Genomic DNA, 24641 nt, shown 5'->3' with positions numbered 1-24641 from the left:
TAATAAAAAGAGAATAATAAAATTCTCACGACGTTTCGATTGCAACACAAGCAATCATCATCAGGTGTGAAAAAAGTGGCTACTTTTTAAAAAAAATTATTCCTTGTGGTTTTCACACCTGATGATGATTGCTTGTGTTGCAATCGAAACGCCGTGAGAATGTAATTGTTTAATTTTTATAATTTTATTATTTCCCTTCTCCGTTACTTTACCGAAAGAACCAAGAACATGAATGTACATGAATAATGTTTGTGTGCAGACAACTATTTTTTCTATTCCTTGCTTCTTTCGCTCAACTCATGTACACAGAAACCTGGTATTTTTATAATCACCTTGCAAATATTCACATATATTTTCGTTTGTGTGCTCACAACTAACAACTTATTATTAACTTGCTCTGCATTGATATATTTGTTATTGTGTCAAATCACGTTGATTGAAATCTAATTTTAGAATAATCCCTTTGCAAATATTTCAATCATAATGTTTTTGTGCGAACAACTAATATTTGTGTTCCTTGCTTCTTCCGCTAGACTCATGTACATAGAAAGTGTGTGTGTAAGTCGATGTGTGTAAGTCGATGTGTGTAAGTCGATGTGTGTAAGTCGATGTGTGTAAGTCGATGTGTGTGTGTGTCTGTCTTTTTCGCCCGGGAAACGCCGGGTACTTACCGCTAGTAGATCATACACCGTCATTGAGCGACGTTTCAACACACAAAAAACACGCGGTCGAGTCATCACCATTATGCAAAACCACCAGGTCCGGATGAAGTCCATTGTCGGGTGGCGGTGGCGATGCACGCCTGTAATCCAGCATGATGACACTGTTCACACATTTTCTTTCGGACATTCACTATTTTACTCGTGATATTGAATTAAAAAGTGAAGTTAAATCAACTAACCTCATTAAAAACTTGCCCGACTCTAACATCTATCTAAATGCCCACCTTAAAAAAATCCTTATAAGCGCCGTTTAAAAAAAAAATGTTTATGTCCCGGCAATATTAATCAATTCATATCCCTGGTATTTAGAGATAGAAGTGAATGCGTGTTGTCACTAGGGCTGGCTGGGAGGGGGTAGAGGGGATCTGAGTGGTGCATTGGCTGAGTGATCCCCGGGCCCTAAAACATTTTAAGAAGCTCTTCTCTCTTAGAGGGCCTTCATTCTCCACGTTCCAGAGGCACGGGGCTTCGTGCGGCAGCAGCAGCAGGCGGCGGTAGCGCGCTGCACAGGTGCGGGCACAGCTTGCCAGAGACACCTCCCCTGCCCCATCACCACGGCTGGGCCGGTCTCTCGCGATTGCCCCACGGGGCCCCCCCTCCTCCTCTCTCTCTTCGTCGCTGTGCAGTGGGGCACACGAGTCGCCTGGAGGTGCTGTGGCCCCACACACCGCTCGCATGAGGTCGCGGCGCACAACGACAACGGCTGAAAGGTGGCCGAGTGTTGGGTGTTGGTGGTGGAGGGGTGGAACAACCCCGGAAGTTTGGGGCTTCATCTGGACCACCCCCCCCCACACACACACTTTTGGTGACAGGATCGGGGGTGGGGGTAACTGTGTCAGTTGCCGCTGGTGCACGACAGTGGGTCGGTGGTGTGTCAAGTGACAAAACCACCGCAGCGACGTCAACAAAATCCGAGTCGAGGTTGCGGACAGCGAGTGGTGGGGGGGGGTGGCAAATCGTCGTCGGAGGAGGAGGGCGACCGTGCCTGTCGCACGTTTGTCTTGACCCGCTGGAAGTCGCGGCTTGAGATGAAGCACTCAGCCGCGGGGATTTACTGAGTTTCGCCGGAGCCGGCACTGCAAAGGCACGTTCAAGGTACGTTCAAGTGGACAGCGCTGGCTGGCTGGATAGCTGCGGGCGCGGTGGATTTGTGCGCTTGAACGCTCCCCGACACCCCCAAACCACCAACAAGCTGGGTTCGACTCCCCCGTCCCACGGCGTTCGTGACATAACGTCAGTGGAGCGTGATCTGAACCGCACCTGGCTGGGTCATTATTCCACCCCCCAGATACTTCACTAAGCCGCATTGACCAGTAACGGGTGAAGTATGGTCAAACGAATCCGACCAGCGGTGGATAGACAAACGGTTGTCATTTGTCGTGGGAGAAACCGCCGGTTGAGATGGATAATTTCGTTGTTTTTGACGTCGTCTCCCTCGTCCGGTGTGGAGATTTAACCCAGAGACCTCTGATCGCATCCTTTGAGCCGTGACTTGTGTTCGTACCCGGCGTAGATTGACAGCACTGTATACAACTTGATGAAGCAATACTCCCCTTTGGTACACACAGCACACGCTACCTTAGAGCTCGTCACTGTTTACATAATCAACCGTGAGTAGAGTATTAACAGTTAAAGCCGGTAAAACGTACTAACTTTACTCTTTGGTTCTTTCGGTAAAGTCACGTGCAGGGTAGAACAAGTATAACCCGTAAAAAAAAAGTTTTTCACTATAAATCCTTTATATGCGTGGCGGCTAGAGTCCTCTCGTCCTCTGGCTTGAGATGGCTGCCACCTATGGGTCAGATGATTGCATTGCACCATTAAGCAATTGGTAATTAAATATAATATTTTTTTTCTAAAAAGTGTAAAATTTTGGAAAAAAATTTCACGAACATTAATTGTCACGCACAACGAGTCTGTGTGGAAAATGTCAGCTCGATTGGATCACGGGAAGTGGGTTAAAAAACGACCGAAATATTTGCACGGTCGTAAGCAAGCAAGCGAAATTAATATAAAGGATTTTAAAAATCATAGATCACGACGTTTCGATAGCAACACAAGCCATTATCCCCGGGTGAAACAATACAGCAGGCGGACTAATGCATTGTTTTATTTAAACAATTTAATAAGTGTGTGAACATTGAATTGTTTATTTAAACAATTCAGTGCCGTTTGTTACGCGCAGTATTGATGTATTCGGGCTACATATATACACAGTGCAGCGATACGTGATATTTAAGTTGTAGTTTGTGAAATGCTGATCCACGTAAATAAACAAACTTCTTTTATCCAAATATTCGGGGTCGATAACTATGGGATTCGTTTATCCGTCGAGCGCGATCAGGGAACGCATAATGGGAATAATTTGCCGAATAACTCCATTTATCCGTGGTCCCGAACGAATAAACACGAATAATCGCGTCATGTGTAGATTAAAGAATTAATGGTGATAATATAATTATTACAATAAAATGTACAACCTAGATTAAGGCGTGCAAATGACGTGTCGTCTGTGGCGTGGGAGGGGGGGCTGTGGCTGACCATACTTCACCACGCTGGTCAGTGCGGCTTAGTGAATGGGAGGGGAGTGCTACTATGAAAACCAAACGACTGTACTGCTATTGTACGAAGTGTAATTGAATAAGTGTGTGAACATCTTCTTGGTTCTTTCGGTAAAGTCACGTAGAAGGGAAAAAATAAAATAATAAAAAAAATAAAACATAATAAAATACAATTCTCACGACGTTTCGGCCACAACGCAATTAGCCGTCCTCAGGTGAAGAACAGGTCTGTCAGACGCTGTCTTTCCGACAGACCTGTTCTTCACCTGAGGACGGCTGCTTGCGTTGTGGCCGAAACGTCGTGAGAATTGTATTTTACTATGTTTTATTTTTATGATTTCATTATTTCCCTTCTACGTGACTTTACCGAAAGAACCAAGAAGATGAATCCCTGCAGTCACGAAAGCTTTAAATCGAAATTTAAGTGTGTGAACATTGATTAATAAAGGTTTTTGCAATTTTCAGCCGATCGATATTTTTATAAAAAATAAAAATAATTCGTTTAATATGAATGTATATGTGGCCTCTACGTGTGTCAACTAAAACAAGCAGTAAATATTGAATACATTAATTCACCTCTTGTGAGCGTGTGAGACGCATCGGAGACACGTCTACTGCAAAGCTTTCGGAACAAAATACGGGAGCAAAAACTAGCCACCCGACAATGTTGACCAATTAAATCCCTACAAATCTAGGATCAATGAAATCCCATTCAATCATCAACCCGCACGGATCAGCTTGGTGAAGTATGGTCAGCAACCCCCGTGACCAACAAAACAACACTTCCTGTGGAGGCTTATGTTCGTATCCAACAGTGGATTGATTGAGAAACGTTTGCGAAAGCTCCACCAGCATGCCGTGTTTATTGTAACGAACAGAGAATGCACTGCTCGTGGGATGCCGAGATAAGGAGGCATTTTTTTCCACATTCTACTGCAGCCCATTTGCTGCCTGGCAAGATGCGACACTTGTTTTTCCTGCTCCTTGGCGAACATGTGCAGCCACAAAGATTAGAATGGCAACCTGAGGAATGAAGACAAGAAACGTAACACTGAATTTCGATTTAAAGCTTTCGTGACTGCAGGGATTCATCTTCTTGGTTCTTTCGGTAAAGTCACGTAGAAGGGAAATAATTATAAAACATAATATAATAATATAATAAAATTATATAATTCTCTCTTATTATGTTTTATTTTTTTTATTGTATTATTTCCCTTCTACGTGACTTTACCGAAAGAACCAAGAAGATAAACGTAACACTGCTTACCGTATTCTCCCGATTACACAGACGCACACTTTCCCTGCACTGTCAAGTAAAACGTGTGTGTGTATGGGGTGTGTGTGTGTATGGGGTGTGTGTGTGTGGTGTGTGTATGTGTGTGTGTATGGGGTGTGTGTGTGTATGGGTGTGTGTGTGTGTGTGTATGGGGGTGTGTGTGTATGGGTGTGTGTGTGTGTATGGGTGTGTGTGTGTATGTGTGTGTGTATGGGTGGGTGTGTGTGTATGGGGTGTGTGTGTGTATGGGTGGGTGGATGCGGGTTCGTCTTATAATCCGGTAGGGGTGTGTGTGTGCGTGTGACCAGATTGGTATAGAGTAACTTTAATGACACCCAGGCATACGTTTATGGTGCGTCTTATAATCCCGGAAAATACGGTCGAACTAACTCATCAGTGGGGGTGAAATGATTGACAAACCACCCCGATTGTAAGACAAGTCAGTGGGGCTTGGACAGGTGACGACGTCCCCTAGAATGGATGATGGCCGATGGGTCAAGAATCGTAACTCGGGGACAGCCAAGGAATGGAACGCGTCCGAGAGGAAGGCCCTTAACGGGGAGATGGAGCGATTAAATCATGCTTGCATCCCGGCGCTGGGGTGAGCCATTAAAACGCGGGATCGTGAGAGAGGTGGCAGCGGATTGGGGAAGCCTTCATCCAGCAGTGGATTGAGCACGGTTGATGATTATCATGAATTAAGTAAATGCGGTGGCCTAGAGTGGCTAGATGGATCGGGTGAATGTGTTGACGTGAACGTGATGTCCTGCTCAAATGAGCCAGTGGTGGCAATTCCAAATGTATCTGGGTGCCACAAGGCGGTTTACTTCTTGTCTAGAAACCCGGAGGGATGATGGGCTGAGTCAACAACCTCCAAGCAGGATTTGAACTTCCGATTGCGAGCCACCCGGCCAGACTACAAAACACACCCAAACCCATTACATGCAGAATACATTAGCAGAAAACCATCATCCATTCTTACAAATGGGTTTAGATGCACATATCGTGAGCTTAAAGAATCAATATGAATCTATTGATCGGTGTTTTCTCTGCTACCCATCCACATTAGTGGCAATCCGGAAAACACTTCAACATAGTTTAGCAGTGGTTGTTGATGTGAGCATTTATTTATTTATTTTGAAATGACGCATCTGCATCATTTCTATTTCCTGCCAAATCACATTGCGTAATTACACGTCTCATCCCTTGCATCAAGTGAATGTTTGGATGACCATACTTCACCACGCTGGTCAATGCGGGGTGGTAAAGGCGTGGGAACATAGACTTGGAAGAAGAGTACCGATTATATTTTTTAGCTAAAATAACATCAACTAATGCTAAATCTATATAACACGTAGGCTTTCGCGACCAATATTATCCGCAATAGAGGTGCTTGGGTAAGATCGCGTAAATTTAAAATGTGTCGTTAAACCCGCCACCACCCGACACAGCCAATTAGTAAGGTTTGTCACGTAAACGAAACATGCCAATTCGTTACGAGCACAGCAACACCGGTGTGTTGGAGAGTAAATCCACAACATTTACAATTCGAGTACGACGTTTCACCGGTAATTACAACCAGCATCATCAGGCGACAGCCAGAGTTACGGAGAAATCCTTCTGTTTCTGTCTTGGAGGGATATTTATGTATATATACTAGCATAAGTACCCGGCGTTGCCCGGGTGAAAATATATTTCTTAATAACCTTACATATATACACAGATGGGCTGCTACCCCTGCCCCCCCCCCAGCCACGATCTCCTGGGCCGCTGTGCAGTAATATGTACGGCCTATAGTGTGGTGGGGTGTCGAGGCCTAGTACCGTGCAGAGCCTCCGGCCTCGCCTAAATTGCCCACCTGGCTGAGGCTGGGTACAGGGGCCGTTACCCCCCCCCCCTCCCCCGCGCTACAATAATACTGTCTAATCGCTATAATTGTATTATCTACCGACCCTATAATAGTAATTGCACAGATTGTGGTGGGGGGGGGAGTGAAGAGGACGTGAAACTTTGATGAATTTACCTCAGAGTCGCGTGTTAATGCGTGCGCATATTTTTAACGGGAATTAAAAATGGCGTCCACCCCGCAGCGAATGCGTCGCTACCCGTTGCCAGGGGCAACCGCCGTCCAATGAAACTGCGTATGGTCCGGCGACACACAGACAAACAGACACACACACAGACAGACACACACACAGACAGACAGACACACACACAGACAGACAGACGGACAGACAGACAGATTTGCGATTTTATATATATAGATTCACACGATCTAATACAACATCCTTCATTATGGATAAAATCTACATATTTCGATTTAAAGCTTTCGTGACTGCAGGGATTCATCTTCTTGGTTCTTTCGATAAAGTCACGTAGAAGGGAAATAATAAAATAATAAAAATAAAACATAATAAAATAATTCTCACGACGTTTCGGCCACAACGCAAGCAGCCGTTCTCAGGTGAAGAACAGGTCTGTCGTAAAAGACAGCGTCTGGTTGTAATTACCGGTGAAACGTCAGATGCTGTCTTTCCGACAGACCTGTTCTTCACCTGAGGACGGCTGCTTGCGTTGTGGTCGAAACGTCGTGAGAATTATTTTATTATGTTTTATTTTTATTATTTTATTATTTCCCTTCTACGTGACTTTACCGACAGAACCAAGAAGAAAAATCGACATACTCAGAATGTATTTTGCGGAGCTCAGCCTCAGACGGCTCCAGCTGATACAAAGAGCACGCTATACCGTACAGTGCACCCCCATTAGAAGCCACCGCTAATAAGTCATGGAAACGACATTTAACAAAAACAATAATTAAACCCGTGATGCAGGTTTTATTATTGTTGTGCGCACCTGAACACCATTCACCGCTGGAAGCCGTTCATTACCAACTCACTGGATTCATCTTCTTGGTTCTTTCGGTAAAGTCACGTAGAATGGAAATAATAAAAATAAAACATAATAAAATAATTCTCACGACGTTTCGGCCACAACGCAAGCAGCCGTCCTCAGGTGGAGAACATGTCTGTCGAGAAGACAGCGTCTGTCGAGAAGACAGAGTCTCGACAGACCTGGTCTCCACCTGAGGACGGCTGCTTGCGTTGTGGCCGAAACGTCGTGAGAATTATTTTATTATGTTTTATTTTTATTATTTCATCATTTCCATTCTACGTGACTTTACCGAAAGAACAAAGAAGATGAATCCCTGCAGTCACGAAAGCTTTAAATCGAAACTCACTGGATATAAAGGGGCAGAGACTTTAGTCAGATCATAAACGAAAAGGGTCTTTTACGAGCTAAAGAGACGTGCTTTCTGTGGTATTTAACAACAGTATCGCCCATCTCGCCGCCCTTATCTCGTTTGGCAGCTAAACTCGTGATTCAGTCCCAAGGTGTCACACGGTGTTTTGTCCGAATCCTGTGCGTGTGTGACGTCGAGATTGCCATCGTCGTCACCTGTTCAGGATCGGAACATTTATTCTGGAGGAATCCGATGAGCTAGAAATCTCTTTTTTCCACACACGTGTTCCAGTCTTTTTCACAGATGCCCACCTCTTGATGAGCCTCTTAAGAATGTCAAAACCCTGGCTCGAGCCTCGCATTCACTACGTATTCACAAATTAATCCGTTCACGTGCTGGTTAAATTGTTCTTCTCTTTACCGCAACGGTGACAACGCGACGTTCATCATTGGCGTGTTAAGATCGGTAGCCATAATCTAAAGTCCATTCGTCAAGTCACTTCCCGCTGCCCGAAGCCTCTCCCCCCCCCGCCCACTTGCCGTGTCAGACAAACGAGCTGCTTGAGACCGTGCGTCAGCACGCTGGGGTCAGTGCGGGTGGGTGAAGTTTTTGGCCCCAGGAGCGGTTCGCCACCGGCCAGGAAATGTTCTCTGGTTGCCCGTGGCTCACAGCTCGGTGCAATAATCACTACGCCACTTCCTCCCATTGCCCTTCGCTGTCCGTGTGTATATCATCATCATCACAGCCACGATTGATCCACTGCTAGAGTTTGTATGAACATAGAACGTAGCATGAATTTAAACACCATGATTTGCTAGTATCCCCTGATATATACACGTCACTTGTTGTTGTGAGGTTAAATCAGATAATACACCCGGTAGGCTTTTGAGAAGTTTTTATCTTTGACTTTCAAACTTTATTTGAGTACGCCTTGCGTGCGTACTCATTCCGCTTGGTCTCTGTCGACCACAAAGGCAGGCAGCGCGAATTAGGAGTGGGAATTTAACTCGACGGTAATTGCCACCAGTGAGGGCATGCTGTCGTGCTCACCTGGATTGTGCCGTTTCCATGAGTTGTTATCAGTGGCTTTTAATGGGGTACACTGTACGATACAGCGTGTTCTTGGTCTCAGCTGGAGCCATCTGGGGCTGAGCTCTGTAAAATGCATTTCTGAGCATGTAGATTTATCTTCTTGGTTCTTTCGGTAAAGTCACGTAGAATGGAAATAATAAAATAATAAAAATTAAACATAATAAAATAATTCTCACGACGTTTCGGCCACAACGCACCTGAGGACGGCTGCTTGCGTTGTGGCCGAAACGTCGTGAGAATTATTTTATTATGTTTTATTTCAATTATTTTATTATTTCCATTCTACGTGACTTTACCGAGAGAACCAAGAAGATGAATCTCTGCAGTCACGAAAGCTTTAAATCGAAATATGTAGATTTAGTCCATAATAGAGGGTTTTAGGTTGGATCGCGTGATTATAAATGTCGTCATCCCTCTATTTAAGACCGAAACAGGAATATTTCTCCGTAACTCTGGCTGTCGCCTGATGATGCTGGTTGTAATTACCGGCGAAACGTTCTACTCGAATTGTGGATGTTGTGGATTTACTCTCCAACACACCGGTGTGCTGTACTAGCAACGAATTGGCCACGTTTTGTTTACGTGACAAACCTTATTAAGCGGCTGGGTCGGGTGGTGGCGGGTTTAACGACACATTTATATTTATGCGATCTACCCCCCCCCTCCCTCTATTGTGGGCAAAGCAGATTTGTTTACTTGAGCGGTGTGACACCGCGCACCCCATAGGTGTGTGCGGAAGAGAGGCCTGGCCGACACTGGAGGAATGCAACCCTCGGGAGTGGCTGATCCTGCCTCACCAGTTTTTAAATCGCCACCCCGGTCTTGCTCCGTGAACCACAGTGCACAGTGCACCGTGACGCAGCCCCTGGAATTAGTTACGTTCGAAAACTGGAATTTAGCAATCGTGTGCCGTCGAGCTCTTACTAACACTGATAGTATACGCATATACTGCATGTTGATTTGAAGCTTTCGTGAATGCAGGAATCCATACTCTTTGGTTCTTTCGGTAAAGTCACGTAGGTATAAAATAAAATAAATCACGACGTTTCGGGCGCAACACAAGCGTCCGTCATCATGTGAAAGAACCAAAGAGTGGATTCCCACCTGGTGACGGACGCTTGTGTTGCGCCCGAAACTTCGTGATTTATTTTATTTTATACCTACGTGACTTTACCGAACGAACCAAAGAGTATACTGCATGTTATTACCATGTACAGAACTGTACTAAACTTTAAACATTAGCCGTAGACTCTAACCCTGGGCTGAAAATCACACGTAACACATGATCATATGCCTCTATTCGTTGCGAAGCACACTGACGTGGACAATGACGAAAAATAAATTAAAATGTACAAACTGCTGGGTAAAGGCCTCTCCTCTACATGTCAATCACGTATGACCATACTCCACCACACTGGTTAGTGTGAGTTGGTGACCAGTTCTGGTATCACTTGCCACTGATGTGGGCTATAGCATGGAATCAAACAGATGGTTGGGTTCATAGTGCAGTGCGCTAACCACTACACATATATTAAATGTCTCAAATGTTTTTGGAAATATGAGTAGTGTTCAGTAAATAAGTGGCCTTCAGTCCAGCGGTAACTATTTATTTTACCAGGTAAGGCCCACTGAGCTATGTAACTTTTTTTCAGAAGTGACCTGGCCACAAATGATAGCCCAACGAAGTGGCTTATCCTGTGGAAATGTATAGCAACCAAATAACTCCAAACGAATACTGTATTTCTAAATGTGGAGGGGAAAAACCAGAGGGCCCGGTGAAAAATCCACGCGACTACGGAGAAAACATGCAAACTCCAAATATACAGGTGTCAGGGATTGAACGCACGAACCCCCTGTATACCAGGGAAGGGACAAAATATCTTGCCACTGCGAAATCTGTTTCGTAAACATCTAAGAGGAGGAGGGGGAAGAAAGGTCTTCATGGATACACATTGCAGTATAATAATGCTACTGAAATAGAATCAGATAATATCAGTGTCCCTCGCACTTCAACACTTTGGGTAGCGCTCATCTGTACATTGTCCCTTGTTGGTTTTTTTGAGTGATTGGTACCAGTTCCTCGTTCTTTGCGGTGAGGCTCTTGTCCTTTCACAGGACACCCATTGATGGTGGGTTTACTCACCAGATTGGGCTCACTTTACTGGCTTGGGAGGAAAGACGTGCTGAGAAGACCGCGTCTGGTATTTGACCTCGAGACCAAATGGCCTCTAGTCCAACGTTAAACCAACTTGAGCCATATCGTACGTGAAAATATCCCGAACGCATGTATAGTCAGAGATTAATTGCTTCACTCTTCATGCATGCCATGCATTTCTTGACAAAGAATAAGCTATTTTCAGAGCGGAAGTGTGATGAGATGAGTTGATAAGAAGGATGGTAGTACATGACTATGATTATGCATGAAATAAACGATGATGAAAATGACAATGAGTGAGTGTGATGAATGGGGAGAGAAGTTGGGAATAGGGATGGAGTTTATGGTGGAGAAGGGACGGGGGGGGGGGAGAAGAGTTTGAGTAAGCGAGGGAGTTTTAAGGAACCAACGAAAAATTGACAGTGAAGCTGATCCTTTGTATGTATATACAACTTCTTGTGCACCGCACGTTGACAACCGTGCTAACTGGAGGTGCGGGGGAAGGACAACAAACTGACATGCATCTGTCCTGGTGTCGAAGGCTGTCTCAGAAGCCTAAACCAGCAGCTATGTAACCCTAGCCGGTGGAACATCAAATTTATTGTCTCCTATTGAAGTTGCCGTTCGCTCGGCCCCCATGTGGCACCCTCCAGACACCGAACAGCGATCCCAATCGACAAACGCTGACTCCACAAGCGTAGGGGTCAAAGTCGAGCATCAGTAGAGTGGGTCCTCGAAGTAACTTTCGCAGATTTTCCGGCTTCCGCATTCAACGGGGAGTGTGTGGATGGGGCTTTTTTGGGGGGCACCAAAAAAAATAGAAAAAGGCTGAAAACCTTTTCGAATCGCACCCGTAAAGCTCACGAATGTCTCGGACTCGTTATAAGCTGCGTCTCCATGCTGCGCAGAAACGCCATGTGCCAGGCGGTCCCAGATTAGTACAGCACAGTAACCACTGCTTATGATATGTTTATTCTAAGTTACGTTATACCATTACGTTGTGTTTTAATATAACATATGTTGGTGAGCACTCAAAGGTAACAATTACAAGCTGTGAACTGAATCAATTTGGTGTTCGTAAAAATAACAGGGTTTTAAATCTGCTCAGGGTTTTTCTTCGCGAGTTTACTGAACAGCTCTCCCGCCTGTGTCTGTCCGGGCCAGGGCCGTATGCTGCTTGGCAGAGGTGGGACAAAGTCATTGTTATGCAAGTCCAAGTCGAGTCGCAAGTCATCAAATTCATGACTCGAGTCTGACTCGAGTCCAAGTCACATGACTCGAGTCCACATCTCATAGGTGGGACAAAGTCATTGTTATGCAAGTCCAAGTCGAGTCGCAAGTCATCAAATTCATGACTCGAGTCTGACTCGAGTCCAAGTCACATGACTCGAGTCCACATCTCATAGGTGGGACAAAGTCATTGTTATGCAAGTCCAAGTCGAGTCGCAAGTCATCAAATTCATGACTCGAGTCTGACTCGAGTCCAAGTCACATGACTCGAGTCCACACCTCTGCTGCTTGGCACCGTGTCACTGCCCCACGTGCTGCAGAGCATCCTTCAGGAAGCTTCCTGAAAAAGCTCCCAGCAGCACGTGGAGCGAAACATCAGACATCTCGCCGCGTAACAAGAATTGGAATCCAAACTCACACCGGAAAAGCTAAAAGCGGGTTTTGTAAACTAAACAACAACAACAACAACGGGTAAACTGGGGGCAACCTCATTCCTGGTATTTTTATTAAGATGCGCTGAACTTGGCCACTGGGCCATACACCGACTTCCCTATTAACCGGTCGGCGTGTCGGTGCGAGCGCGGTGATGATCTCGTGTCCCGGCTCGTTGCCTTGGCAGGTGCGCGGGACATGCTGGTGCGCTGGCGGCGGAGGCACGACCGTCCCGGTGGGATCGCAGACCGCTCTCGCTGACATGAGTAAGGCTGCAACCACTACCACTGCTTGCCACCAATTCCCAGCGCCCCAATGTCACCGCAACGTTTCCACGTTTCATTTGGATTGCGCTTGTACCGGGGGGGGGGGGGGGGGGGTCGGTCCTTCGACTCACGATGCGTGCATTCGTGGAGGCGTGCACTCGAAATTGGATATTTGCAGTGTGTGCCGATTAAATACTCGTGCCACACATCGGTGGCCCAGCGGGTAGAGTGAGCGGCTCGCAATAGGAAAGTTGCGATTTGAAATCCCGGTTGAGGATTGACTCAGTCTATCATCCCTTCGGAGGTCGATAAATTGAGGATCACTTTACGTGGAAGTCAACGGTGATTGTTCTACGAGTAGACTCTCCCCCACCATAGGAACGTGGAATTTCCGCCACTGACTTAGGGCCGTGAAGAGGAGACGAATGCTACCTGAACGCTGGGAATTACACAAAGAGGAACGGGTCGATCAGAGAACGAACACATATTAGAGACATCGTCTTGATCGTTAAGAGAAATTAATGTGGTGTGGCTATGACACATCACTTCCGGGAACGACGGCTGATTGGTGATGGAATGGCACCCAAAAGGGGCAACACGCCGGAGAGGGTGACAACTGCGAAGATGGAGCGATGCGATCGGGATGGATTGTGGCACCGCAAGCCCGAGAGGGACGGCAAAGACACTGGAGGCCTTCTTCCAGCAGTGGATAGAACATGGCTGCTGCTGCTGCTGATGATGATGATTTAATCGTTCTTTGTGCAAGGCCTGGGTGTGATAATGTGACAAAGACTGTGTGGTGTTGTGAAACCAATTTTGAAACAGACTTAGGGGTTTTATATTTGTTGCAAATTTAAAGCCGCGTTTTAAGCTTCGCAATGAGAAAATACATCGAAGTGACGTTAATGGAGTAAACGTAACGAGTAGTTTCTCCCCCAGTTTTTCAATGACTGAAAATCTATTATTGCTGCGTGAAGTGTGTGAGCGATACACTGAATATAAAGATACTGAGATGAATATCTCTTCTTAAGCTCTATATGCCAAGGAAGCTGTTTAATATTGCTCCAGTATGTCTCACGCTCCTATTATAGCCCAGGGAAGAGAAAAGAGGGAGAGAGAGAAAAAAAAATACATTTGAAGGCAGAGAGCGGAATTGGTTTGATGCCAGAAAATGTCAACATGACTCGTTTTCATACACAGTTGAGACATTGCATTTATCCCAGCATATGTATTATGCATGTAAATAGGCATGCATGGTTTTCAACGATTTAAAAAAAATCTCAATTGAAAACTCATTTCTTTAGAACTGATTTTTGTGTTTAGTTTGTTGTCCTTCCCCAGCACCTCCGATTAGTACGGTTGGCTACGTACGGTGCGAAAGAAGTTAAACTTACGTACAACCATATTCTTGGTTCTTTCGGTAAAGTCAAGTAGAAGGGAAATAATAAAATCCACAGCAAGAAAATTTGAAAAAAAATTCTTGCTGTGGATACCACACCTGATGATAATTGCTTGTGTTGCAGTCGAAACGTCGTGAGAATTTGTATTGTTTTAGATTTAAGTTATTTTATTATTTCCCTTCTACGTGACTTTGTCGAAAGAACCAAGAATATGAATCCCTGCAGTCACGAAAGCTTTAAATCAAAATTTTACGTACAACCAATTGAACACCGCAGATTTGAACCTGGGCACCCACCCACATGATGTGCAGTATTACCTCTCAAAGCACTTGCAAATTATTGCAATACACGAGTAAGGTGTGTACTGATGTTCATTCAACATTATGAAGTTTTACTTAAGTTTTTTTTTTATTTATCCACTTATTTATAAGGTTTTTTTTAAGTATAACCGATTGTTATTTTAAGATAATGCTCTTTTGAGTTGGATAGTCGTTTTGTAGGTTACCTCCTGGACTCTACATGTGCTCTCTGTTTCAAAGCAGATTGCACAAATAATTTCCTGATGCTGCATTGGCAGTGGTGCACAAGCACAATTACCAAACACCTCAATACACACAATCGCTTTTCTTCACAGCACATGTACGTATATTTAACTTCTTTCGCGCCGTACGTAGCCAACCGTTGCTAATCGGAGGTGCGAGGGAAGGACAACAAACTAAACACAAAAAATCAGTTCTAAAGAAATTCGTTTTCAAGCTAGGGCATTGGTGGAAACGTCGCAGGTTATTTATGTTTTCATTTAAGGCCACAGTGATGTTGATGAGTGTGCCAAAGTAAATTTACTGTCGTTTGAGAAATACAAATGTCTTTTTTTATCATTCTCACAAAAATATTTTGGCTAACGCAAGTGCTTTCATTTTCTCAGATGTGATATGAATGTAGCAGCAATACCACAACGTTTGGCAATGCACACGAGACGATTGAAAGAGCGACACGTTTTTTAAATCTGGTACCACTCGTGATTGCCACTGCAGTCATTACGCTTGCATGGCTTGCCAGGGATCCGTATACACGATTTCACGTATTTTGACGTGAGGTCTCCAATAAGAGAACGCAGATTGGCCATTTTACTCGCCGGACAGAGAGACAGATTACGGCCTTGCGCTGAGACCGGGGCTACGCAAACAATCAAGGGGCTGAGCTATTGAGGTGGCGTGAATTCCTGACACGAGCGCACCACACTAACCCCGCGATCGCGTAACAAGCTCGTCAAGTGAGCCCGATGCATCGGCCTGGAATGGCTCTGCGTTCTGCACACCGTGTCACAAGAAAAACAACCTCTGTAAGAATCCAATTTATGTTAACGCTTCGTGAAAAGTTTGGGGGTCACTTTGAGAAGAACATTTTTGACAATATATCGACGTAACTGTTGGAATCTGCAGAAAGTAAAGTCTAGACAAATATAAAACAAATTAAATTTAAAGTTTATACAATTTCAGCCCTCATTTAATCCACTGCTATATGAAGGTCTCTCCCCCCCGTGCCATGTGGGGTCACGCAGGGTTGTTTGACCGTACTTCACCACGCTGGTCAATAAGTATTGGTGAAGGTTTAATGAGGCTGTGTCGGTCGTGGTGGGCTTGTGTCCATGCAGAAGTCACTCATCACTCGTGTCACCTGTGGCTGGTCATCGAAATCGGGTGGTCCGGTTCAAAGTGCAGTTCCACAATCACTGCACTCGTGCTCCTCCATATACACGTGTAGCTTAATCAAGATAATCATCATTAGACCTCCTTTGCCAGTACCAAAATATAATAATAGGATTTTCCACCTTTTTTTTTTCTGGCAAAAAAAAGGTTTCAGTTTTGTTGCAAAGATAATCATATACATTATACACACGTGAATATCCCATGCCAGGTTGCTTAAATGCAGATCATTTGTACTGTACACATGCATCATTGATTAGAAGTGGGCTCTCTCTCTCTCGGCCTGACAAAGCACAACTCTCAATCAGCTTTTTCAAACTGCAGTGCCCTAGCCCCCACCTCATAGTGCAGCTTTCCGTGATTACTGATCTGTTCCATTCATAAGTAAACACAAAGCTGGCAGTAGTGCACACTGCAACAACAACACACTTGTATTCGACAACAGCGGCGATGACAACGATCACAATAGAACCATCTTACGGACGGCAAAGTACGCAGATGAGGGCTGACGTTTCGGGCAAACGGCCCTTGTTCGGAGCGGCTCTGGGACATTTTCCGAGAAAGGACCTAACCTCAAGGGGATGGAACGATAGCTGCGAGAAAGGGAGCTGTCTTCGCTCCGAAGAAGAGTGCTTGCTCATTCATATGCAGATGAGGCCACAAAGGCACCGCTTGTACCTAACGGTCAGCAATCGTGCAATGCCGCACCAGAGGGGGTCGTAAGGACGCGGGTGGAGATGCACGGCTCGCGATGATTATTCCTCATTTGCATTAAACGTGACGCTTGAGGTGAGGCGCCGTATTTGATGTTACAGCGGCGGCGCAGCGGGGAACACAATTAGCTTAGAACCCGGGGACTTAGGTTTGATTCGCGGACACGGCTAATCAGTGGCGAGTCGTAGCTGAGCCGGTTCTCAACTCGCCCCCCCCTTCACTAACGGCGTGGTGAAGTACGGTCAAATAACCTCTGTCTGACACGTCCTGCGGAGGCCTCCATCTGGAAGTCGCTTTACTAAGTGCCGTACATAATTGTTATTATTTAAAAACTGACAGCCGTGAGGGCATATTACATTTTTTTCTATTAATGTTTTTAGTCTTTAAGCAAATCGGTGCTCAAGAAATAAGACCACCACCTCCTCCAGCCAGTGTTGTTTTTCGCTACAAACATTGACGTTCATTATTTCATTCCGTCTTACGCCGACTGTTCGTTATTTCTAAGCAGCGCCTAAAATCAAGGTGGAGGACGGCCCGTTAACTACACTGCACGACCCGCGCTCTTCGGAGCTGGGGAAAACCCCAACAAGCACATCGCTCAAACGTTGAACGCATCATCGGCTCCCCCTATAATGACGACGACGGTTGGAACGTTGGATCGAACCACCGGTTTAATGACCGGACCGAACACTTACGGACGGCAACAGCAACAACAACAAAACAAAGTGAAATTGTGTTTGTGGCCCCAGCAAAAAGGGGGCACGCTCAAGGAGACGAGGCTTGACACCTGTCGGAGACGTTGCCACAGACAGCCCGGCGGGTGCCATGCATTGCAGCATTTCTCTGCGTGTCTCCGAAGCCTTGAGCAGCCAGAGCTCGTTTTTGACCCTTCTATCTGGCAACAAAACTGACACCTTTTTACAAGGAGTCATGTTTGCATAGACCGCAATACCTGCAGTCATAATACAAACAAAAGACATAACTCTGATAATGTGCACTGTCCTTGAAGTTGATTGGTCCACACCCGAGACAGCTTTCCTTAGAGCCTAGTCCAGGGGTCGGCAACCTGCGGCTCCGGAGCCGCATGCGGCTCTTTTGAACCTTGACCGCGGCTCCGGGGCGGATGCTAGCGATGGGAGGAGGCGCACTGTGACACCTGCTCTGGCGTTGCCGCTGCTGACAGGTCGCCGCTCCGCTCCACACTGCCCGCCCGGTGACAGGCAATAACGTTGCCGTTGCTTTGTCACATGTTTGGAAGAAGTAAAAACCTTCCTAAACAGCAAAGAGCTCACCTTTGCTGAGCTGGAACAGCCAGAGTGGCTGGAAAAATTACATTTTATGGTAGACATGACAGCACATCTAAACACGCTAAATACAACCCTTCAGGGGAAAGGAGGCACAGCCCTGCACATGCTGGAGGAGGTTTTGGCATTCGAGCGCAAGTTGACAGTGTTTGTCAAAGATTTACAGAGAGGTACACTGTCTCACTTTCCCTCTTTGAGAGAGTTCAAACAAAGTCATGATACGATAAATTTGGAATATTTCAAGTCTGCAATCACTACAATGCAAAGTTCGTTTGGGAAACGATTCTGTGAGTTCAGAGAGGAAAAAACGACATTATCCTTCCCTGTCACTCCCCTGGCGATCGATCCATCCCTATTGAATATGACTGCATTTGCAGGTGTAAGTCAACCTGATCTTGAGATGGAACTGGCCGATATAGCCGACAAAGATATATGGGTGTCCAAGTTCAAATGCTTGACCGCTACTCTTGAGGATGTTGCCCGTCAGAAGGCCATTCTGGCTCAGAATCATAAATGGAGTGATATTGAAAACCTTCCCAAACAGGACAAACTTGTATTCGAAACATGGAATGCCATCCCCAACACTTATATAAACATGAAAAAGTATGCATTTGGAGTCCTGTCGATCTTCGGCTCCACATATGTATGTGAGCAGGTCTTCTCCAACATGAACTATATTAAAAACAAACATCGATCACGCCTCACAGATGACAGCTTGCAAGCCTGTGTGAAAATGAAGGTGACGTCTTACAGCCCTGATGTGCAGACACTGTGCACTGAGGTTCAGGAGCAAAAATCCCATTAACCAGGTAATTTAGCTATTAATTTGCAAAAATATATTTTACATTGTTAAGTGAAAAAGTCCTTTTTTTATTCAGATTGACAGCTGACTGCACGATCCTGTATATAGCAATAAGGTAAGAAACAATATATGCAGTGTTATATTTGTTTTAAATGTTGCAATGGTTTTGCGGCTCCCAGTTTATTTTTTCCTTCGGAAACGGGTCCAAGTGGCTCTTTATGTCTTAAAGGTTGCAGACCCCTGGCCTAGTCTCACATGGGTTGGACCAATAATCATATTTTTACTGGCAAATGAGGTTCCCATAGTACAGCCAGAGCTCGTTTGTTCCAGCTCTTGGGCACCGTTGTCTGGGCTGTCGGCAGCTATCGTCATGCCATGAAGAAAATAAAATAAAAACACCCCGCTCTCTCCACTCACTCCTATTATAGATACGGAATTAAAGCGAACAGAGAGTTAAAAAAAAGTGTGTGGCCTTGGCATCTACAGTTTAATTTGAACATATCCAAAAAAAGATCGTTTCAGCCTGAAATTACTTTCATTGAGTGTAATTCGATACTGATGAATGCAAATTGCATCAGCCGTCTCATGACTAGTTGTTGTGTCATAAGCTGGAGTAGCAAGTTATTTAAAATGTGAGGTTTCGATAATGTTGTGAGCCTGGTTTATATGTTTACACCATTAAATATACGCAAGAGAAAGCCGACAAAACGGAGTATAGACCTGATCTGAAGGTTCACTGCTTTCCAGATAAGTGCGAAATATCCAAACTCTGAAAGGGCCTATCCCTTCATAATAATTACTCGCATGTATACGGCGCAATCCATTCAGGGATCTCAGTGCGCCATGCATGAAGTTGAGAAATATAAATGCTGTCCTTATCCTAACCCTACTACTAACACCTAACACTGACTGTGACCTTATAACCTTAAGACAGACCCTCACCTGACCCCAGCTTGAACTTGACCCTAACCCATGAATCCCAACCCAACGCTAACCCTAACCCTAGTCCTCCCCCTCAACTCTACCCATCCCTAAGCCTAGTCCATAACCCTAACCCAAACTTCTATCCCTAATTCCTAATTCCAACCTTACCCATAACATTACAACCTCAACCCTAACCCTGTTTACCTCCTAGCCCAGGGGTCGGCCACCAAAATAACAGCAAGAAACATTTTTCTCCTTCGAATTCGGTTAAAAAAAATCTATATATATCAAGAGCCACAATGCACTGTGGTGGTGAATACGAGACGGTGTGGTCCTTCATAAATCACGGCCACGAAGCAGCAAGTCCTTTAAAGAGCCACATGCAACTCCGGAGCCTTAAACACAGTCCTCCCTTATTCTTTGGGTCTTTCGGTAAAGTCACGTAGATAGGTTCCAATTAATAAAAATTAAAATAAACAAAAACTACGACGTTTCGATCAAAACACAAGCGATCGTCATCATGATGACGATCGCTTGTGTTTGTTTTTACCGAAAGACCCAAAGACTATGAATTTCTGCAGTCACGAAAGCTTTAAGTCAAGATTTACAGTCCTCCCTTATCCCGATTCTGGCCAGGAATTATTATTAATCCGGCATCATAATGCCGCACGTGGCAACGGCACTACCCCTCGGTCACTCGGACATGACACGTCCATCCCACGTTTCTATTCGAGGAAGGAATGAGTCACCCCCCCACCACCAACGCTCACTCCCCTCCCTCTCCTCGCAGGTAATTCATTGCAATGCATTGAACGGTCACGATTTGGTCACGCTTCGATGAAAGAATCGATACGTGTCGCTCTTTCACTTTGGAGGGAAATGTAGCGGCTCGTGTGGCTGCGGGCGGTGACAGTCACAATTAGATAAAATGCAGAGGATCGAAAACACATGAATTCTTAAACGCGCGGGTCGATGCCTACATTGTGAACTTAAGAGTCAATATTTAATCGACGCGTCTTTCCACCCCTAATTTCCCACCAATTATCTCGACGTAGAAATATAATTCGAACCCCTTCTAATGAGATCGCGCGTGAAGGTTGCCCCGCGCCGTGCCGCTCCCGGGGGAGTTTGTTTGACCGTGTTCCACCACCTTGCTGAGCGCGGGTTGATGGAAAGGGGGGGGGGGCACCCAGAACTAATTTGCACGTCACTTGCCAGTGACGTTAGCCGTGGCCAGGAATCAAAGCCCGGCCGCCGTGTTCATTGTGCGGTGCGCGCCAACCGCTCCACCATCCACCAGGTGGACTGAAATCTACGTGGTTTGGCACACACGAACGGAGAGTGCAGGGTGAGAAAGCGTGTGGCGGGTTATTAAAATAGTAATTTTACGCGTATATGTGTGTAAGCACGTGGTTTTTTACACGTGGTGACACTGCAGTCAGGTTAGTGCCGAGTTTGCCGCTACAATGCGCTCGCTCACCTTGCCCGCCTATCACCAAAAATCCTGTTATGCCGAGTGCAACCTGACTCGTCAGGTCACGTCGTGTTAATGAGGGGCGAGGGTTGCCTTTGTAATGAGCCTCCAAGCCTTGAAATCAGCCGTCCCGACTCCCAGAGGAGGCGCGAGGTAGAAGTGAGTTAACCCACACGCAGCTCGCCTCACACGTCCGTCCACAACAGTTTGGCCTGAAATACAAATGAAGAGCATCTCATTGTGAACGATTAAATATTCAACACGTGCCGGCAGTGTGTGTGTGTTTTTTTATCAACCTGCTCTGTTTCTCACCGCCGCTGCGTACGTTACCTTGTCTTAAACGGGATTCGTTCACATTGGTGGGTAACCCGTTAGCCCTCCAAATGGAACACAATCTCGTTGTCCTCCTGCACACGTGTCAATTCACTGCCTACGACCGTGCCTTGATTTCTCGTGGAATATTTTCTGGGGACTGCCCCCCCCCTTCTCCCCCCCCCCCCTTCCCCTCCAGGGGATCAGAGAGATATTTTCTAGAGCTCAGCCCCAGGCAGCAGCAGCAGCAGCAGCTCCAGCTAAGCCTCCGATGATGACACTTACGGCGTAGAGAGCGGTGGCATCGGGACCTCGGTGTGTGGGCGCGTGCTCGGGCGAGCGCTGGGCGAAGACGAAGGGGTTACTTTCCCCGCGCTGCACGTTCAACACGCTCCGCTTGCTGGAGACGCGGCGCTCTACAGGGCGGGGGGGGGACTCGCGTCGCCGCTCGGCAGTAAGCGCTGTCCTGAGCGCGTCCTCACGGGAGTGCGTGCGTGCACTCGTACGTGCAAGCGGGCGGGCGAGAGCACGAGCGGGCAAGTGGGCTCACGCGCACGAACCCACCGGGGGCGATGGCCACCGTTGTGTGCGAGGCCGGCACCTGAATGAAACCGACGGCGGGCAGGAAGCCATGCAAGTCCTTCAGATTGTGCGCGACTTGGTTTCTCCGTCCAAGAAGGAAACGGAGTTTAGCGGTAAGCTCGGCATTCGTTGAATCTTTCGCGCAGCGTGGGCTCTGCGCGTCTCCCTTACGGCGGTAACGACAAAGCACCGCGGAGACCGCCGTGTGAATTGATCATTCGCCGTTTTGTTTCTTTTCTTGTAATCGACCTTAAACATTCGGTCAACTGTCAAAGGGCTTTTCATTTGAAAGTTGCTGTAACGAGGCACGTTGAGCTACGGGCATGCTTTGCAGCAGCGTCCATCGCCTTCGCGAGCGGTTTCGACGGCGGTGTTTTGAGTGCCTGTGTTTTTGTAGCGCCTGCAGAATTGATTTTGAGGTTAAGTTTGGCAGCTCCGTTATGCCGCGATGTCAGCGACCCGGCTGTGCGGTGCAAGCGCGTGCACACGCGCGCACTCTCGTTTGTTTGCGTACGGACGTACGGATGGATGTTTAACTTCTTTTGCGCCGTACGTAGCCAACCGTGCTAATTGGAGGTGCCAGGGGGGGGGAAGGACGGCAAAACTAAACGCAAAAAGCAGTCCTCAAGCAATGAGTCTTCAATCGCTCCAGCGGCTTCCTAATACGCGGCACCGTGCACACGCGCGCCGTGTGTGAAGGTCACGTTGGCGCGCGCGCGTCGAGAGAGTGCCGGAGAAAAGGGCAAAGGGAGCGTGGCGCGAGCCTTGTTGCTCTGCGGACGCATTTGGCCGGGCTGTCACGAGGCTTCGTGTTGGGAGGCAACTCATCCGTAAAATATATATATATGTGTGTGTGTATGATACTCTTAAAGCTGTGCCGAGTGTGTGTAGTATAGTGTCCTTAAATGTGACCTCGAGGGCGTATTGCTGAGGTGGACATGGTTAACATTAATCCATTGCTCCCGTGCGACCGTTTAACGGGGTGATGCCCTGTGCACATTCGAGAGGTCGAACCGGCGAGGATTGGCAGCCACTAAACAAAACAGTGTTCAATACAGAATGCAATAACAATTTACAACCGCTCTCTCAATCCATTGCTGTGTTGGGTCATGGGGCTTATTTGACCATACTTCACCATGTGGGTTGGTGAAGGGCAGTGGGGAGACAGAACTGGTTTTAATAATACTCGCCACTGACGTTTGCCATGGCCGGGAATTTAATTCAGGTAGCCGGATTCATAATTCACTGCGCAAACCACTGTACCTTTACAATAAACTATACACGTGTGTATAATACATCAGCAAAATAACTATTATTCATTTAACAACAATCTGGTTAGTGCAGGTTTTTGGATGGGAGTGGGAGCCCAGGACCGTTGGTGTTTGCCGTGGCTAGTAATCGAACCTCAGGTTTCGTAGTGAGCTAACCGCAGCACCACCACTCCACCTCCTTCTCATATTTAAACGCGTTGTAAACCCAAACCGCGTTACGTTACAGTTTCGGGAAAGGAACGACGGGTGACGAGGGATGGGACAGGACCCGGTGGAGTGTGTGGCAGCTCTCGCTCGCCGCTCTGCGCTCCTCAAACGTTAAAGAGTCCCGCGCTGTGATTGCGAAACGTAACGGCGACTGACAGCGACGCGGTGTCCAAGCCACACTCCGTCCGTCTTCTCGTGATTAACATACCGAGAAGCTCGGTGTCGTTGGACTCGAGCAGCGGTTCGTTTCACAATGCGGCGTGCGGGTTTCCCTGTCGGAGAGCAGACACAGATATAATTCTGCTCACGAAAGCGCTGCCCTCCCCACTTGTGAGCACGGCAGTGCTTGTACCGCTGCAGCTCGCTTCAGGGTGTGGTGGTTTGACTCGGGTGCCCTGCTTTATTTGTGCTTGACACGTCCCTTCACGTGCAGCTCCGCGTGCCACCCACACTAAAACTAATAAACTATTTTTTTTATTTTACCAGGTAAGGCCCACTTAAGCTTTATAGCTCTTTTTTTCAGAAGCGTAGCTCGCCACAAATGAAACAGCTTAATGGGGTTTCTTACAATGTGGAAATTTATAGTAGCCAAAGATTCCAAACGCATGTTCCTTAATGTAACGGGAAAAACTAGAGGACCCGGAGAAAAATCCACGCGACCACGGGGAGAGAGACATGCAAACTCGAGATATCAAGGCGTCAGGGTCGGGATGGAACCCACGACCTCCTCCATACCAGGCGAGGTAGTTAACATCTCCTAGCCACCTCGGCGCCTCCCCACACACACACACTTCCAGCCTCGAGTGCGTGGCCAGATCACATGACACGATCGTCTTGCAACAAATGTCCCAGCTAAGTCTCTTAAAAGATGTCCTTCTTACGAGATAGCCTGCAACGTGCGCGTCACGTCAATTAGTGCTTGCCGGCCACAGGTGGTGAATAAAGGGGCTCAGGGAGCTGTGGGATT

At 46.6% G+C, this 24641-nt stretch overlaps 1 protein-coding gene across 2 annotated transcripts in view; it reads left to right on the top strand.

The window, feature by feature from the left end:
• The first annotated feature begins 1532 nt into the window (after window positions 1–1532).
• The window catches only part of LOC144933866 (uncharacterized), a 69330-nt gene continuing 46221 nt past the window's right edge, over window positions 1533–24641 (top strand). The window contains exons 1-2 of one of the 2 annotated variants that reach the window (XM_078859109.1): window positions 1533–1817; window positions 12900–12978. In XM_078859109.1, coding sequence (XP_078715235.1) covers window positions 12975–12978 — 4 coding nt within the window. In that variant the 5' untranslated portion in view covers window positions 1533–1817; window positions 12900–12974. Of the gene's footprint in view, window positions 1818–12899; window positions 12979–21918; window positions 22310–24641 lie in introns of those variants that run through there. The other variant, XM_078859110.1, reaches the window with a different exon arrangement.

This window comes from Lampetra fluviatilis, chromosome 8, assembly GCF_964198595.1.
Source record: "Lampetra fluviatilis chromosome 8, kcLamFluv1.1, whole genome shotgun sequence".
Classification (NCBI taxonomy): domain Eukaryota; kingdom Metazoa; phylum Chordata; class Hyperoartia; order Petromyzontiformes; family Petromyzontidae; genus Lampetra; species Lampetra fluviatilis.
Note: the sequence above shows the minus strand (reverse complement) of the source record. Positions and strands in the feature narration are given on the sequence as shown.